Below are 17,398 nucleotides of genomic sequence, written 5' to 3'. Positions count from 1 at the left end.
TAAAATCTTAAAAAAAAAAAAAAAGATTTTATTTATTTATTTATTTATTTATTTGAGAGTGCGTGCCCACAAGCAGAGGGATGGGGGCAGAGGGAGAAGCAGGCTCCCTGCCAAGCAGGGAGCCGGACAACATGGGACTTGATCCCAGGAAACCAGGATCGTGACCTGAGCCAAAGGCTCAACCTGAAAATTGCCAAAACCCCATCATCAGATTAGATGGGGAGCTCCTTCCGGCAGAAATGGTATCCCAAACCCTCCCATGTACCAAAATTTAATAGATATTTTTCTTAAGTATAGAGAAATGAGGAACCAAACGAACCACCCTCGGGTCCCAAACGATGGTAGGAAATGAGAGCGAGGCTTTGCTGTGTGCCGTAAGCAACTGGAGTCCTGAGTCTGGCATCCCGCCTCGCGTGGACATGTGCCTGCACGGTCCGTGAGACCTCCCCTCGGGGTCCCTGCTGCACTCACACCCGGGTTCAAACAGGGTCTCGGACACACGGCTGCGCTCGGGCTGTCTCCGCAAGGCTGCAGCCCGTCCCGCCCCCACGCTCCGCGCGGCCAGCCTCACCCCATTCTCTGGCGTGGCCAGGGCGGAGTAGAGCTTGCAGAGGGAGATGATGCCGCTGTACTCAGGGACAGCCACCAGCTCGGCACAGTAGTCCTTCTTGAAGGCCAGCATCTTGCTAATGAACTTCTCAAACATGCGCTGCAGCGGCTCTATCTCCGCCTGGAGTCCAGACAACGGGCTCTGCCTCTGCGCTCTGCCCGCCCCAGGGCCCCACGGCTGCTCCCTCGCCGCTCCCCCCTTCCCGTACCTTCGGCCTCTTCTCCAGCCAGGACTGCACATAGGGCTTCCAGCCCAGGTCGGTGTAGTCGGTGTAGACCATCCCGCAGCGGGACACGGTGGCGGGAGACGCCACGGCCAAGTTCTCCACTTCGAACAGGAGGGACACCTGGGGAGACACTCGGTCGGGGCTCTGTCTTTTCCGTCACCCAGCCTCCGTGAGGAGAAACTCACTGCCCCCGATGTCCCCCAAGTGCCTCTATTCGAGCACTGAGCATGGCACGACGCACCAGGACAAAGATCTACAAAGGACTTGCTTTTGACAAAGAATTTAGGGCTTATTAGAGGTGAAGCTTCCCCAAAACCCCCCTCTGGCTCACACTGAGTGGATGAGAAAGGGTGGGTGTCGCAGCCCATGAATCCCGGCAAGGCAGAAGGGGAAGGCCGACTCCTGAGCACAGGGTTTCCCTTCTGGATGCTCCTCCCCACACCCACGGTTTACCTGGCCTTCTTCCCTCAGACACAGGTCTCCCTGAATCCGGCACCCTCCTCCTCACCTCTCCCACTGGAGCTCCTCGTCTGGGGTGCCCTGGCCCCCTCCCTGCCCCTCCCCACAGGGTCGCACCTGCTCAGGCATTGCGATGCGCTCCCCGTTGATGAGGGTCAGGACTTTGTTGTCGTCCATGACCGAGTTCATGCTCTCGATCCACAGCGTGTCCACGGGGCCATCGAAAAGGATCCACTTCTCATCCGGCTTCTCGTCTTGGTAGGAGGAGGACGGGCAGGAAGCTAGAACCATCTCCCCGAACCACCCCTCATCCTCTGCTCCTTAGAGAGGCGAGCACATTCTGGCCCGGCATTTTCCTCCTAAGTGGGGTCTTTCCACCCCTGGACTGCTGGGGTTCCCTCCCCGTGACGCGGGCACCTGCACATGCCGTCCGCATGACGCTGGACAGGATGCCGTCTGTCCACTCGTTCGTGTTGAGGTCATACTCTCCGTACAGCTCCCCCAGGGACAACGCCTTCGGGTTCAAGGGGAACTCCTAAAAGGGACACAGAGATCTCAGTTTACACCCAGGTCAGCCCCGTTCCCAGATGTCCGGACTTGCTCTTGGTCTCCAGTCTCTCCCCGGTGCCCTTGGGCCCGAGCCCTGCCCTCCTGGCCGGCACCGCCCACCTGCGCCCTGGTCTCTGGCAGGCGTGTCCCTGTCCCTGGAACGCACCCTGACCATGTTGAAGTTGGGCTCTCCGGCACGGCACAGTGAGGACAGGGAGGCCTGGAGGATACGCCATGAGGTGGTCTTGCCGCTGCCTGTGCAGCCCACGATCATGGTGGAGTGGCGCGAGTTTTTGGTCTCATACAGCTGGATGACCTTGGTGAGGGTGAATGGTGTGCTCTGCAGGCCCATGTCGCGGATCTCCTGCTCGATGGTGTCCCGCAGCTGAGAGGGGCGACAGATAGCAGGAAGCCTGTAAGCTCCCCACCGTGGCACCCAGGGCCCCCCCACTCTGGCCATCACTCCCTCAGGAGCCTGCTGGCCGCTGCAGAGCTGTGAGGCTGGGCTCTGGGATCAGCCAGCCAGGGACCCTGAGGCAGGGACTGCTCTGGGCCTCAGTGTCCTCATCTGCTAAGTGGGTGCGATGAGGGTGCTTTCCTTGGCAGACTATCCTGTGATCTCCCTGCTTTCACGCCCCCCCCCACCGGCCCAAGAATTCTCCTTTTCTGTCTAGCGATGTATTTGCAAAGACATATTTTTAGCTAACGTTTTATGGGTTTCAAGGGAGAAGGCTCATTCTGGGTATCTGAACCACCACTCCCCCAGAGAAGAAAATTCCTATAGAATTTTCTAGAATTTCTAGAACTTCCTAGAATCTTCCTGCCCACCCCTTCTATGCCACTGCTCTGACACAGCAGCAGGGGCCAGTGGGTATAAAAAAGGCAGGAAGGGCTCTGAGGGCACCAGAGAGGCAGAGGCCAGCCATGCCGCGGGTGGGGGATGCGGCCAGACAGTGGAGTGTCTGAATAGGTCTAGGTCATTCCGTAGACAAGGAGGCCCAGAGAGGGCAGCAGACCCGCAAATAGTCACAGCCCGTGGACAGCAGGACGAGGCCCAGAAGCCAAGCGCCGGGTCCACAAGTGCACAGGTGAGGTCGGCGGGGGGGCGAGGGCAAGCACCTTGCCGTAGTCAATGGTGGGCAGCTCGACGTTGGGGAACAGGTCTTGCACGATGGCGTTGAAGAGCGGTACGTCGACAGAGGTGAGCTTGGCGATGTTCATGTCTCTCATTGAGAGCAGCAAAACCTGGCCAGGAAACGAGGGGGCCTCTGGCCTGAGGAGGGGGCCCTGGGCGCCCTCTTGGCCCCCCTTCCTGTCCAAAGGGTTGAGCGGCAGGGGGCAAGAACAGTGCAGACGGCAGAGCGAGGCGACGCAGGGGACAGGTGATGCAGGGGACAGATGACACAGGGGATAGGCTGCAGGGGGATCCCAGTCTGGGGAGAGGAGCTGGAAAACGTCGGTGCCGGCGGGTAGGACCAGAGACTCTGGAGGTCGGAGCCCAAGGGCTGTGTCACAATCTACCTCTTCATCAGACATGTCCGGCTGCACGCGACGCTTCCTGCCCGCGTAGCGCAGGAGGGAGGTGAGGGCACGCAGGCCGAAGTCGTAGTGGTCCTGTCGGGACAGCTGCTGCACGGCCAGTGAGTACAGCGTGTACACCTTCTTGGCCAGAATCTGGGGAAGGAAAACCAAGGAGGAAACTGCACCTTCACGCGGGGACAGTGACAGACGCACACAGTGGGGCCCCAGGCGTTCAGCAGGCCAGGCCAGGCTCTGGGGAGAGTCTTAACAGAAGACTTTGGAAAAAAAAAAAAAAAAAAAAAACAGAAGACTTTGGGAATGGTGCTGCCGCAGATTGGGGACCTCCCGGGGGCGGGGGGGGGGCTCCACACCCTCCTGACCACAGCCTGCCTCCCTCGGAGGTGCCTCCGTCTGGGGACTCGTCCCGGAAGGGACGTCAGAGCGTTAGCGACATACCTTGCAGTTGCCAAAGCCCTCCCCAAAGAGGATGATCTCGGCGATGAGAGTGGAATCGGGCACCACCATGGCGATGGGCCGGAACATGGATTTCAGGTTATCTGGCAGCTCTGTGCGGCCGGCATAGCCTGCAGGACAGTGCCGTCCATGTAGAACCCAGACCAGTCCCCAAAGACCCCTGCCCATTTGCAGCCCCGTTTTCCCCAACCCCAGTTCACCCTTTCCTGGTCTCCCCGCAGACCCTTCCCCCAGCCCTTCCCCGGGAACGGTAATGACACAGCCCAGGCCTTGCGTGCTGGCGAGAGTCCCCGTGCCTGCACACAGGATGGCGAACACACCAGGACCTGGGGCCGGCCCAGCAGGAGAAGACGACAGAGTACTCCAAAGGACAGGGGGCACGTACAGACACATAGAGGTTACAACAAGATCTCCTCCCCTTCTCCCAGAAAGCTGGGTGTTTGTCCTTCCCTCTCCAGGCTTTGTCTTTCACCGCCCTCCCCTTGGGCTGAACCCGCTGGCCTGGAAAGGGGAGCGGGCTAACGGCAAGCTGCCCTGGACACGCCTGTCCCCGTACCCGGGTTCATGGTGATGAAGATCCCACAGGACCACACCAGGTTTATTTCAAAGCCCTCGAAGTAGAAGCGGGTGAGGCTGGCGGCCAGGGCAGACAGGATGGACAGGATCTGCTGGGCCACCACGGACAGCACCTCTATGTTGATGCGGTTAAACTCATCAAAGCAGCCCCAGGCGCCGGTCTGTGGGGGGGGGCAGAGTTTGGGGGGGCCAGAGAAGCACCGTCTCCTCCAGCGGGGAGCCCCGAGGGGCCGGGCCGGGGTTGGCAGCCCCACCTGACATGTCCCGGCAGGTGTGGCCGTCTCCAGAGCTCAAGTGCTGTCTGGGCAAGGGGGGGCGGAGGTGCAGGGAACCCCAGGGGCAGTCCTGGCCCAAAGCTTTCCAGCCAACAGAACAACCTCAGGGACAACCTCAGGGATGGCTGGAGCCAGGGCGCACTGGGAAGAGACCCTGGGGAGGGAACTGGTGAGCCCGGAGGCCTGTGCCCGGGACGGGTATGTAAACGTGCATGACCTCGTTGAGCCCTTACGTCATCTCCTAAGTCTCCAAACAAGCAAAAATGAACTCGAGCAGAGCTCGGGGAGGTGCAGGGGTTTCCACAGTCGTGAACACTGAGGGCAGGGAGTGCTGTATGCTACACAAAGCTGGGGACCGGACCGGGGTTCAGCTGACCTTCCGGGACTAGGAGGGGGTGGCAGGGCAGGGGGACAGACCTGGGCCAGGCCTGAGTACATCCTGCCCATGGACTTGTAGTCTAGGCCCTCGGAGCAGTTGACCACAATGACGTATATGCCGAGGGCCTTGCCCAGGTCCTTGACGGTCTCCGTCTTCCCCGTGCCCGCCGGGCCCTTGGGGGACCCCCCCCGGTGCAGGTGCAGGGCCGTGGTCAGGGTCATGTAACACCTGAGGATTGAGGGCAGGACCCCAGTTGGACTCCTGCAAGCGCCACCCTCCCCGCCCAGCAGCTACAGGCCACCACCCTGTTACCGCGTCAGCCACCTGTCGGTCAACGGGGTGATGACCAGCCGGCCAGAGTTCCCCAAGTACTCATAGCTGTACTGGAACTGTGTGTTGGTCTGGCGGATCAAGCAGTCGTCCAGATCCTAGAGCAACAAGGCAGAGGAAGGGAGACACGGGCTTGGAGGAGGAGCTTGGGGGGTTGGGGGTTGGGGGGGGACTGGGAGGCTGCAGTTACGAGACCAGGGTTCTGTCCAGACCACAAAGGGAAGGGCCTACAGCCCACGCGGAAGGGGGTGTCCAGGCCGCACAAATGCCCACGGCCTTCCTGGGCTCGATCAGCTGCCCTCGTGGTGAGCTGTCCTGCCTCGGGAGATGGGACGGGGCCGAGAGCAAAACCAGGCCTGGGGACCGGGGCGCCAGGAGGGCGTGGGTAGCAGCGTGGGCCGGGCACCTTGTCCCAGTAAAAGCGCAGCTGGCTGAGCCAGTCGAAAGAGCTGACGTCCATGAGGCTGGCCTTGTACAGCTTCTCCAGCACGTCCCGTGCATGGACTTCTATGGTCACCAGCGCCACGATTTTTAGCCGCATGATTTTGGTCAGGCTCCCCCTGATGGCTTCCGAGTACTTGTTCAGGACTGACACCTGCGGGACAGGGGGCGGCGGGGAAGAGCAGGGCGGGGGCGAGGCCAGCACATCTTAACAGCGCCTCACCCAGCTTCCAGCCCTGGGCCCATCCCAGCCCCCCGCAACTCCGGACCCCCAGCCCTTCCAGACCCCCCAGATTTGCCTCACGGGACTTCCACCACAAAACACCATCGCTGTGGCCCTGACCCAGACCCCAGCGTGTCCCTCCGAGGCCCCCCAGGCCTGCCGCACACTTGGAGGGCCCCCCACCTGCTTCTTCTTCAAGACCTTGAGGATTTTCTTGTCTCCTCGCTCCTTCGCCGTCAGCAGGCATTTGGTGACGTCGGCCGTCCACTGGATCTGACTGGCCGTGATCACCACCTGGGACCCACACAGAGGCTGCATCCTGGGGCCTCGCTTGCAGCCTAGCCCCCAAGGCTCAGCCTCTTCCTGGCCCCAGGTGCCAGTGCCCTCTCAGCGGGCTCGCTCTGCCCTGCAGGTGGGGCTTGGGCCTATGGGCAGGAGCTAAGGGTCCAGCCTGCAGGGGAGCAAGGCCTTTGCCCAGAACAGGGGCAAGAGGCCTGCGTCTGGCAACACTCGAGATTCTGTCCTGACCTTTGAGGCTCCCTCTCACCCCTTCCGTGCTCCCTTGTCTCTGCCAACCCCGGCTTACCTGGCCAGCCCACTCCTTCACCCACTTGTCCCTCTTGTTAAGAAACTTCTTGAGGGCCAGGCGACAGTTCCGGAGCAGGTCCCGCAGGGTGACCCTCATGGTCCGCTCCACGTCACCAAGCCAGGACTGCGGGGGGAGGAGGGGACAGGGCAGAACGGTCGGGCCTCAGGGCCAGAGATGAGCGTCCCTGGCGGGCAGGGGCTTCGGGAGTAGGTCTCTGGGTCTTTGGGCCCCGGGGACGAGCTGGAGCTGGGCAGCAGCTGGCTCAGGTCCCAGAGGGAAGCGGAGGCAAGGGGGCAGACAGTCTGCTTTTCAGCATCAGGAGACAGGGTGGGGGTTCAGCGACGGTAGGAGGGTCCCTTTGTGGAGGTGCTCTCCCCTCACAGAGCCAAGCACACTTTTCGAAGGGAAGGAGAATGAGCTTGGCTCTTAGACCCTCACCACTACTCACCTCCACAGGCCCCTCCAGAAGGACGGGGTGGAGGAAGTCAACGTACTCGCCATCACCCGAGAACATTCCCACGGCTTCCCACTTGCTGCCGGGTCCCCCAACCTGCAAAAGCAGGGAGCTGGGAGCAGTCTGGCCCGCTGGCCCCTCCAAGCCACTTAGAGGCCCCTGTGCTCTTCAAGGGGAGTCTCTGCTCCTCTCCCCTGACCCCAATATTACCAACTCCGAGCAATTCTATCCCAGATAATCCAGAAGCATTCATGCCGACCTCCTGCTGGGAGGCCACAGTCCCCTTCAAGGCCCCCGAATCCCTTGACACTGCTGTCCCCTCCGCCCTTCATCCCAGCCCAGCCAGCTCGGCTGACCTTCTGCATTCTCAGCAATTTGACGTTGTCAAAGCACTTTTTGAGGTGTGGCTGCACGGCCTCTGGGTTGCGGGACTGGCCCAGAATCTCCAGGAGGTCATCGTTGGACAGGAAGTAGAAGCGGGGGAAGACGTGACGCTTGGTCTCCAGGTACATGTCCAGAGACTTCTGAATGTCCTCCAGAACTGTGTTCATTTGTGTCAGCGTGTCCAGGAGGCCTGGGAGAGGACAGCCAAGGACACTTGAGGACGCTTCACCGGAGCGGCTCTGAGCGCGCGACTCTGCCCACTGTGCCGGCTCGTGGACGTCGGGGTACATCTTGCCCTAACAGTGGCTGGAAGCCAAGAAGTGTCCCCAAATCACTCTACCATGCTTAGCCCGTCTCTTCCTAGTTCATCACAAGGGCTCGTCACACACAGGTGCGCGTTTTGTACAACATGTGTTCGCCGAACAAGATTCCACTAATATGATGACGTCTCACCTCCCTCTGGTCCTAGACAGTCCCATTCCTGCAGCTCTGCCGGCCACCCCAAGAGCTTCTGGGAGGGAGAGACGGCTCTGCACACACGCCCCCACATGTGCAATTCTTAGACTTAAACACAGGTCACGTGCACACACCGGAAGAGGGCTGCGAGCATGGGTGGGAGGTGCCAGTGTCCCCCGAGGTGCAGGGAAAAAAAGTACTGGACAGAGGGACAGACCATGGCCAGGCAGAGTCTGCTCACCCACGAACCAGCAGGTCCACTACGCTCGCTAAGTGCTCCCCTCCCTGTGGGTACGACGCTAGCGCCGTCCGCCTCAGAACCGCCCGAGGTACCGCGTACAGTGGATTCCCGGTGACAGGGTCCCAATCATCTCAGTGTCCTCCCAACCTTGGTTGTGCTGGTTTAGTCTCCTGTTTCCCCAGCTTCTAGCTTCTGAGGAGAGTCTGGACACCCTGGAATCTGACGCGATCCTCGTGTCCTCAAGGACAGAGTCCACGGGACGCCGGGCCTCCGGGTGCTGACCCGTAGCCGTGGGCGAGACGGATTTGGTTTCTGTGTTCCCCAAACAGGTGCGCATTTCGATGGCTTTGCTTAGAATGTGTTCCAAGTGTATATATGTATATGTTTATGTCTAATACATATGTGTATGTATATATGTACAAGTACTTTGGAATCTAGATTAGTTTTCATTTCATATATCCTATTGCTACCTTTCATGAAGTTCACTGTAGTATACATCTCATGTCTGCAAAGCTGATTTTGATACTATTTTAACATATTAATGACTTCCTGGTATATTCTCATTTATAACATTTAATATACTATTGTTGCACTGTGAAAAAAAAAAAAATGTGTTCCAAAATGTAATTTTGCCAATGATCTCGAGTGCTTTTTCTAGCAAATGCATGCTGTCCCTCAACTTTGCATACCTTCCAGCAGACGTTTTATCAGAATAATTAAAATGGCTTTTTACCACATATCCCCAAGCTTCTTGGGAAAACGAGGAACCATTAGTTGGCCTAAGGCAAAACAAAAAAGTCGGCTGCACAGCCCCCAGACTGAGCTCTTCTCCTCAGGATCCCCCTCTCGGCACCCGGCGCCAAACCTCACTTCCCGATTCTTTACCGGAATCCCCCACCGCCAACCAGGCTTTCTCCGTGTACGTCTCCATCCCACCCCCTCACCCCACCCTACTACCCTCTACTCCTCCCGAGTATTTGTGGATTTGTGGGGTTTCGTTCACTGAACTGTTCACGCTCAGAAGAGGCGATGGTGATGGCAGGAGGGCCAGGCACAATGGCCCTTTGATAAATGAAGCCCATGGCCATGACCTCACGCGCACTCCACGCCCACCGAGCCCCTGTGGGACGAGAGCACACGGAGCCGACAGACCTGGGCGATGCGTGCTCTGCAGAGCGTTGCTGTCCCTGCTCATCTGGTCCATGATGGACTTCCAGCTGCTGTTGACCTGGTCAAACAGGGCTGATTCATTGGGCAGCTGCTTACGGATGTCCTCTCCGATGAAGATGTTCTGGGGGGGCCAAGAAGTGGGGCGAGACACTGTTTCTCATGCACGCCCCATGCTCTGTTCCCCACTGCCAGACCAGGAATGGCAGCCACGTGGAAGAGAAGGGGCATCAGAACCAAAGGGCAAAATGCCCACGTTCCGAAAGGAAAGTTGGGGTCGGGAAGCCAGACCCCTGGGTCTGAGAAGAGAAACGGAAGGAAAACAGGACTTTCAAGGAGGGAAGTGACCGGGACGGGTCATCACTATTACGCTCGGGGCCCAAAGGAAGGAGGACTTGAGAGGTAGGAAAACACGGCTGAGAAGAGGACCGAGATGTAGGTCGTGTGCCGAGAACGGAGCCAGAGTGGGTCCTGACCTCTAGGTACATCCACTGGCGCTGCACTGTCAGCACCATCTCCACAACCTCCAGGATGAGGGAGAGGCAGCGCTCCCAGTGGTCCACTTCCTTCTCAAAGGCCTTGACGAAACGGGATGCCTTCATGGTAGACAAAGCCACCTGGTTATCTTCCAGGGCCTGGAATATCTCCTCTGTGCCTCTGGGGTGGAAAGCATCAAAATTCCAGTCCATCCCGTCTGTCAGACCTCGGGAGGGCCTGCCGCCCCCTGCCCCCCGCGCCCCGAAGCCATCTCTACCGGAGTCGGTGATGGCCCTTGTCCTTATAGGGGACAATGTCCAGCTGGATCACGTTCCAAGTCTTGGCAATGTTCTGTAACGCCTGTGGAGAGAGACCGGGGGACAGAACCATCCGGTATTCGGTCCCCAAAGGGACCAGAACTCAGGAGGGGCCGTGGGATGCTGAAAAGCTGGCCGGGGTGTTGTGGGGGGTGGGGCAGGAGGGGACTCTGACGCACCAACTCTATGGCCAGCTCTTTGGTTGCTGACGCAGAGATCTCCCCGATTTTCTCCACGTGCTGGTCCATCCCGAGGTCCACGATCTGCTCCAAGGTGAAGCTCTCAGATTCCTGATCAAATTCCCGTTGGATCTCATCCCTGACCTGATCCCAGTGCCTGCAGCCAGGGACAGAAGGTCAGACCACGAGGCCAGACACCAGGGTGCACTGGTAAGTGTTGGCGTCGACCCGCAGGCTTCCTCTCCCCAACTGGGACAGAGTGAGTCTGTATGTGTATCAGTATTACTCATTAAATAGGCCCTAAGACGCCCCGCACCCCGGGCACTGTGGAGAGTTCAGAGATGGAGGGGCTGACTCTGGAGAGGGGGTTCAGACCGACCCCTGTGGGTCTACGATGGACAGACTGCGCATGGGGCCAGCGCCGGGGTCGGCAGAGCTCATCCGACTCACACGCCCATGATCAGCGAGGAACCCCGGGTCCCCTGTACCCGAGGAACCTAAGCCTCGGGGGTCGGACAACTGAAGCGGGCAAAGTGGTCAGATGACACTTAGCCACGGGACACGTGAGGGTGAACCTGCCGGAAACCCCGTCCTCTCCCGGGACGCAACGCGGAAGAAGTGAAATCCCTTCCTTCTGAATGCATGACCATGACACCATTTAGAGAAGAGCACATCGCGCCCTCCACGGCCTCGAAGGCCTCCTCTCCCACCACGTGGCAGAGTCCATGTGCATCGAGAAAGTAAACTTGCAGAAGAAAATTAGAGGGAAGTACGGAGAGAATGCTGGTTGAAATCGGGGCGGGGGGTCTTCTTAGGCAAAGCCCAGAAGTGCAGACCAGGAAGGAAGGAGGTGATACTTTTGGCGAAATTAGAATAAAACCGTTTGGGGCGCCTGGGGTGGCTCAGTCAGTTAAGTGTCCGACTCTTGGTTTGGGGCTCAGATCGTGATCTCAGGGTCCTGAGATCAAGCCCCGTGTTAGTCTCCGACCTCAGGGCAGAGTCTGCTTGACATTTTCACCCCTCCCTCGGCCCACCAAAACATAAAATAAATAAAACCTGTTTTTAAAAAAACAATAAAACCTTTCGTAGACAGAAGACACTAAGCTGAGCGGTGACAGAGCAGAGTGCGGCTTCCCCGGGACGCGTGTTTGTGGGTGGACACGGGGAGGGGACAGTGCGAGGCCCAGGCGGCCAGGGCCCAGGGGCCGGCCCCGAGGAGCGCACAGTGGCCTCACCTCTGCCTCAGGGCTGGGTTGCGCAGGTCCGAGATGAGCGGCATCGTCCTCTTGAACTGCTCAATTTTGGCGCGTGTGCTCTCAATGATTTCCCAGTTGCGGTCCTGGGCAGACCTGGGAGGCGTCAGCAGCCCCGCCCAGCGTCCCCGCACCATCCCCTTCCTCCATGGGCTTGCCTTGCCGCCCCCCCCACCCCCGCCGGCCCAGCACCTTGTACTCCTTGGCCAGCCTGGTGAGCCGGCGGAACAGCCCGTGCGCCATGGCCTCCATGGCCTCCGTCTGCAGCATCAGGAAGCGGCCGGTCTTCCACTGGCTCCAGTTCTCCTCCCAGTCCCGGGTGATCTCCCATACCTGCTGCAGGGCCTCCAGCTCCTTCGGGGCCAAGAGCAAGAGCGGGAAGAAGCGGTGAGTGAGGGCAACACCCCACCACCCCCACCCCCGGGCCCTGCTCCTCCTGCTCCCTGCCAGGACTCACAGAGGAGGGCTGCCTCCCCGGCTCATGGCTCCTTCTGGCCTTAAGAGCTGCCCCACGATCCTCACCATCTTTAGCCCCGAGGGATACACAAAGCAAAGGCACCACTTCACACCCAGCAGGACCACGGGGGTGGGGGGGCGAGGCGCCCAGGAGGATGTGGGGGCCACAGGGGAAGGGAGCCTGGTGGCCCCACACACGCTCATGGGAGAGCTGCCACCACTCTCCCCCACCCCGCACCCTGGGGCCAGGAGCAGGGCTCAAGCGTGTCAGGTGCACACACGGTGCCGGCAGTGAGACTGCTAGAAGGTGGGAACCAGCCTGCCGTGCACACAAGGAAGCACCCCGGCCGGAGCAAGGTTCGAACCACCAACATGCACTAGAGCCTGGGAAACGTCATTCCGAGCCACCAAGCCAGACACTTAAAGTCATCGGTAGGGAGTGCACGGGACAGGTAAATCCCCAGACAGAAGATGGACCAGAGGTCGACGGGGGCTGAGGGGAGAGGGCGCAGGCTTCTGTCCGGGCCGTGGAAGGCTTCTGGAGCCAGAGGGGTTGACTTTATTGTGAATCACGAATGTACCAGATGCCGCTGGACGGTTTGCTTTAAATCACTTATGTTGTTACCTGGATTTTACCTCCATTTTTTTTAAAGGTCCTGGCGTTCCCATCTTCCTGGCCTGGCTCTCATTCCCCAGGCCCCTACCCGCAGCCCCCACCCCTGCCCAGCATGAGGCCTGGCCCAGCATCCCACCTTCTCCAGGTTCTGCAGGTCCTTGGAGGCCGGCTGCTCGATCTTGAAGATGCCCAGGTTGGAGCGAAGACTGTTTTCCTCTTCCCGCATGGTGTTCAGCGTGGCCCGCATGTGCGCGATCTGTTCCAGGGCTGCCTGGTGCCCCACGCTACTGGTGAAGGGGCCTGCAGGAAGTCCCAGGTGAAGGCCTTCGTCCCCGGGAAGGACTGTCATGGCTCTCCTACCCCCTTGGGGGCAGATCTCCATTTTCCCCTCACCCAGCAGGGTCGGGAAGGGAAACAAAGGAATGCATGGCAAGGATGACGGTTTGCTTTAGTGAAAACTCCTACACGTGGCGCAAGATTCTAAATCTAGAATCTAGAAATCTAGAAATCTAGAAATTCTAGAAAATCTAGAAAATCTAGAAAAACTAGAAATGCCCTGAGCTGGACAGTGTGGCCAGAAGCATTAGGCCTCCGTCCCCATCCCCAAGCAGCGTCCTTCCCCGCTCATCCTTGTCCCCGCCTCCCAGGGACCAAGGCTTTGAGACCCTGGGTCAGAGCAGAGGTCCAGCGGGAGAGCTCGGGAGCGGCTACCTTTGGATTCAAAGTCTTCCAGGAGGTTATGCGCTTTCTTCTTGAAGTCGTCTGCTGAGTGGATGAGGCCTGTCTTGAATTTCTCCTTGTGTTTCTTCAGCATTTGCTCACTGTCCAACAGGATTTGTTGGAAGATGACCCACTCCCCATTGAGACTGTCCAGCATCTCCAGAACCTGAGGACATCCAGGAGGGCATGGTGACCCTGATCCCCCCCATACACGAGCAGTAGGTCCGGCCCCCGCCATGCTCTTAGGACCTCATTTCTGACCCTATGGACAGCAGTCTTAGAGCCTACCAGAAATCCAGAACCCTACCCAAACTGTCAGCTGAGTTCTCTGGCTCTCCAAGGCCTTGGGATCTCATGCCTTTGGCCCAGCTCACTCCCCTGCCGTCCCTCCGGGTGGCCCAGGACCTACAACGGCAGGATCAGCCGCTGCAGCCACGGGCCAGACCCTGCGGATGGCCCGCCGCGGGAACTCACGTTTTCCTGAACCGGCACCTCGTACTTCTCCAGAATGGTGAACTGCTCGTGTATGGGGGGGATCTGGGTCTCTAGGTTGGGTAGGTCGTGCTGCAGGGTCTCCATGAGTTGCAAACTGACCCCTAGCTCCTCCAGCGTCTGGGGAGGGCGGCTGATTCTGAGGGCAGGCGGAGAGCAGGCCGGTGGGCGAGCGGGCAGGACCCCGGGCCGCCCTCCTGCCCCCACCCCACCGCCAGGGGAGCCCGTACTTCTCCCCATTCTCCCGCAGGTAGGTGTGGAGCTCCAGGAGGCGCCGGGCCGCCATCTCCTTGAGCAGGGTGGTGAACTTGTTCTGCCACTCGTTACAGTGCTGCACGAGCGAGAACTTGAGGTGGGAGCAGTCCAGCAGCACGAACTGGATGTTGAGCACCGTCTCCTCTTTCTGCACATTGTTGGCCACCTCCGTGTAGCTGCAAGGACCCGGGTCCCCGGGCGGTTTCCCTCAGCAGCCAAGCCCGCTGCCCCGTCGCGAGTTCGAGCTCTGGTGTCCAGCACTCCCACCCCAGACGGCGGTGCTCCTCTGCTCCGGGGCTGTCCCAGCCCCACAGCTGGGATCCTATCATTTCCCCAACCCCTGCCCACGAGACAGCAGGCAGACCCCCTGGGCTGGCATTCGAGGCTTTAGGGACACACAGATCTGAGTACCCACTGCTGCCCCCCAGCTCTGTGACTTCAAGTTATCGAAACTGTTCTGGCCCCGAGCTGTCACCTACAACGCGGCAGTAACAACAGAACCCACATCATAAGGCTGACGAGAGAGGGATGTGGTCTGCCACCTTCACGCCTTACCGGGCAATGTCGGCATCGAACGAAGAGACGGGGGGGTTGAGGCGCTGGTAGCGGCGAATGAACGAGTCCTTGTTGATCTCCCAGATCTCCCGGTACAGATCCCAGGTCTTGAGGTAGTTCTGCAGCAGGGTCGCGTTGTTGGTCATGCCGCTGCTGATCTGGGCCTGGATCTTCCTGATGTCCTCGTCTCGCTCTTCAAGAGCCAACACGATGCTTGTTACTCACTCTCAGCCCAGTGCAAGCTCCAGCCTGGGCCCCGACCCCCGGCTCCCAACCCCTCCTCTCCAACACCACTTCCCCAAAGAAATGCAGCTCAGCCGTCAGCACTCGAAAGCAGAGGGGACGAGGACTGAGATGGGCGCCTCCTATCCTACCCCTGCCCCAAACGGTCCTTCCACATCTGCCACCTCAGTCCCTAACACCTTGAGCGTGAGTCACCTGCCATCCACTCTCCCCGCCACGCTTGCTCCCTTCCCCTATCTGGCCCGCCACCTGGCCTTCCCAGCATCATGGAAACGACCGGCCCCCATGTGTGGAGACAGCCCTGGCCTCTCCTCCTGGCGCTGCCCATCCCGAAGTCTCTGATGGCCCTGGAACCCAGTGCCCTCCCCGCCGCACACTCACCCACAATGACGTGGATGGGGTCACGATGAAACTTGCGCCTGATGAGAATCTCGGGGAGGTGGCGGAAGACGGAGATGGTGGAGAAGAGGTGGTGGCCAATGTCGTTGACCACGCCTGCCAGAGTCTGGAGAGTGGGTGAGAACTCCACCTGGGGGTGGGGGGACACAGCGGAGAGGGCCTCAGCATGGCCCCGGGACTGAGAGGGCTGGACCCCTAAGGGAGCCCCGGAGCCCATAGGATGAAGTCAAGGCTAACGACCAAGTTTAAGTACGGAGGGAAACGGAAAGGAGAGCGGGACAGTTTGGGAACATCAGGAGTTAAGGTCCCCACCTGCGCCACACCTCCCTGTGCGTCGTTCTGCAAAGTGACCAGGACTCGGAAGAGGGGGTTGGGTGTGGTCTTCCCGTCCCCGTTGATGGCCTTGGACAGCTCCAGCAGCGACCACTTCACGTTGAGACGCAGAGCGTCCTCCAGCATGCGGTCCAGCCGGACCGTGTACAGCATCCACTGCTGCTGGATCTGGGGGCACAGGCAGAAGGGGGGCCTCAGGGGAGACAGCGCCGGTGGGGAGGTGGCGGGGGAGGAAGCCAGTGAAAGAGAGAGATGGGACGCAGAGCCCCAAAGGAAGGTTTGAGGGACTGAAGGTCGAGTGAGCCCAAGATGACAGCAGGACGTCTGAGAAGCGCCCCCCAGAAGATGGAGGGGAAGAACCAAGAGAAAGTTCTGACAGCCACGGGCAGGGTTGGGGGGCCTTGCGAAGCCACAGAGCCGGGCCCCAGGAGCCACACCTCTGGGCTGTCATTCTTGAAGACCTCATAGGAGTTGGTCATGATGGCCACCACGTCCTGGTGCAGGCGCTGTAGCTTCTGCAGCACAGCCGCGCGGTGCTCCCGCTGGTCCTCCTCAAACTCCAGGTCCCGGTACACCCGTTTGCCGCTGATGCGCACCAGCAGCGTCTCGGAGATCTCTTGAGCTCGCCAGCCGATGGTCAGAGTGGAGGCCTTGAACTCGTTCACGATGGCCTGCACCTGGAGGCGGCCCACATGCCCGGGAGGGGCCTCAGTTTGGGAAGACACCCTCTGGGCTCCGTGCTCGCCTCCCACCTGTGCTCCAGTCAGTCAACGATAACGCACGCAGACACACTTCGTGTCCTTCCCACACTCCCTGGTCTCCGTACAGACCGTCCATGCACTGGCCCTCAGGTCAGCCGAGTCGAGTGCCTAGGACGCACCTTGCTGGCATGTATGCGGCACTCCGTGATGAAGAAGGCACTGGCCCCCTTCAAGGCCCAGTGCAGCTTCTTGAGTCCAGGATGGATCTTCTTATCCAGGAATCGGATGCGCTCTTTGAAGAGGGCCTGCTCGTCGAGGGACAGCATGGCGATGATCCTGTGTAGGACAGGGGAACGGCAGCAGCTGGGACAAGCTCTGCAGGCTGCCTCCCATTCCAGGAAACTCGGTGGGGCCATCTGGAGCTTTCTGAAGAAGGTTTCGCTTCTGCCTGTGGCGGAAACGCTCTGCACTTTGTGCTGGCCACACACCAACCACGTGTGGCTATGCCACACCAGAAACGTGGCCTGTGCCCATGAGTGACTCAGCTGTAAGATTTCACATAATTCCAAGTAAGTAATTAAAAAAGACATAGACACATGCAACTGGGAGCCGCCATATCGGATGGTGTCGTTCTAGACGCCCAGACGAGACTGCGAGCTCCACCAGTGGACTTTACCTGGGCTGAGACCGGCACCCAACCCGGAGCAGAGCCTCGGTGCAGAGATAAGCACCAAGGGCTCCGGGCAGGGGGCCCTGGTTCAGGACCGCTGATGCTTTCCGCAATCCTAATGCCCCCTCTCACTGTGCGTTCCTAGAGAAGTGACCCGGCCCACAGTCTGCGTGGCTCCAGTGCCTTGTGGGCTGGAGGGGACCTGGCAGGGGTGTTTTGGCTCTCTACCCTGAAGCTAGAAGACAGAAGTGCAAGGGACAGGAAAAACCGCAGGGCTGTGCGAGAGAGGAGGAGAAAGCATTTTTTGAGACGGTCAGATGTAAAGGAGAGATCCTGCAGGAGACAGGCGACATCACGGGACAGATAAGACACCGAGGA

At 59.6% G+C, this 17,398-nt stretch overlaps 1 protein-coding gene across 1 annotated transcript in view; it reads right to left on the bottom strand.

Moving 5' to 3' along the window:
* Nucleotides 1-17,398, bottom strand: part of DNAH2 (dynein axonemal heavy chain 2) — an 81,794-nt gene that overhangs the window by 33,623 nt on the left and 30,773 nt on the right. Inside the window, exons 14-44 of the mRNA XM_044249007.1 lie at nucleotides 16,530-16,686; nucleotides 16,087-16,326; nucleotides 15,629-15,817; nucleotides 15,299-15,446; nucleotides 14,675-14,867; nucleotides 14,095-14,295; nucleotides 13,847-14,003; nucleotides 13,364-13,538; nucleotides 12,789-12,952; nucleotides 11,773-11,934; nucleotides 11,563-11,666; nucleotides 10,328-10,484; nucleotides 10,109-10,191; nucleotides 9,831-10,011; nucleotides 9,340-9,478; nucleotides 7,463-7,680; nucleotides 7,101-7,202; nucleotides 6,650-6,775; nucleotides 6,247-6,357; nucleotides 5,806-5,994; nucleotides 5,394-5,497; nucleotides 5,108-5,297; nucleotides 4,396-4,576; nucleotides 3,822-3,949; nucleotides 3,366-3,518; nucleotides 2,964-3,089; nucleotides 2,011-2,229; nucleotides 1,713-1,830; nucleotides 1,413-1,549; nucleotides 819-956; nucleotides 572-730 (exon numbers count right to left, since the gene is read on the bottom strand). Of these exons, the coding sequence (XP_044104942.1) occupies nucleotides 572-730; nucleotides 819-956; nucleotides 1,413-1,549; nucleotides 1,713-1,830; nucleotides 2,011-2,229; nucleotides 2,964-3,089; nucleotides 3,366-3,518; nucleotides 3,822-3,949; nucleotides 4,396-4,576; nucleotides 5,108-5,297; nucleotides 5,394-5,497; nucleotides 5,806-5,994; nucleotides 6,247-6,357; nucleotides 6,650-6,775; nucleotides 7,101-7,202; nucleotides 7,463-7,680; nucleotides 9,340-9,478; nucleotides 9,831-10,011; nucleotides 10,109-10,191; nucleotides 10,328-10,484; nucleotides 11,563-11,666; nucleotides 11,773-11,934; nucleotides 12,789-12,952; nucleotides 13,364-13,538; nucleotides 13,847-14,003; nucleotides 14,095-14,295; nucleotides 14,675-14,867; nucleotides 15,299-15,446; nucleotides 15,629-15,817; nucleotides 16,087-16,326; nucleotides 16,530-16,686 (4,849 nt within the window). The remainder of the gene's footprint in view (nucleotides 1-571; nucleotides 731-818; nucleotides 957-1,412; nucleotides 1,550-1,712; nucleotides 1,831-2,010; nucleotides 2,230-2,963; nucleotides 3,090-3,365; nucleotides 3,519-3,821; nucleotides 3,950-4,395; nucleotides 4,577-5,107; nucleotides 5,298-5,393; nucleotides 5,498-5,805; nucleotides 5,995-6,246; nucleotides 6,358-6,649; nucleotides 6,776-7,100; nucleotides 7,203-7,462; nucleotides 7,681-9,339; nucleotides 9,479-9,830; nucleotides 10,012-10,108; nucleotides 10,192-10,327; nucleotides 10,485-11,562; nucleotides 11,667-11,772; nucleotides 11,935-12,788; nucleotides 12,953-13,363; nucleotides 13,539-13,846; nucleotides 14,004-14,094; nucleotides 14,296-14,674; nucleotides 14,868-15,298; nucleotides 15,447-15,628; nucleotides 15,818-16,086; nucleotides 16,327-16,529; nucleotides 16,687-17,398) is intronic.

Source organism: Neovison vison, chromosome 5, assembly GCF_020171115.1.
Source record: "Neovison vison isolate M4711 chromosome 5, ASM_NN_V1, whole genome shotgun sequence".
In the NCBI taxonomy this organism is placed as follows: domain Eukaryota; kingdom Metazoa; phylum Chordata; class Mammalia; order Carnivora; family Mustelidae; genus Neogale; species Neogale vison.
This window is presented reverse-complemented; position numbering and strand designations above follow the sequence as displayed.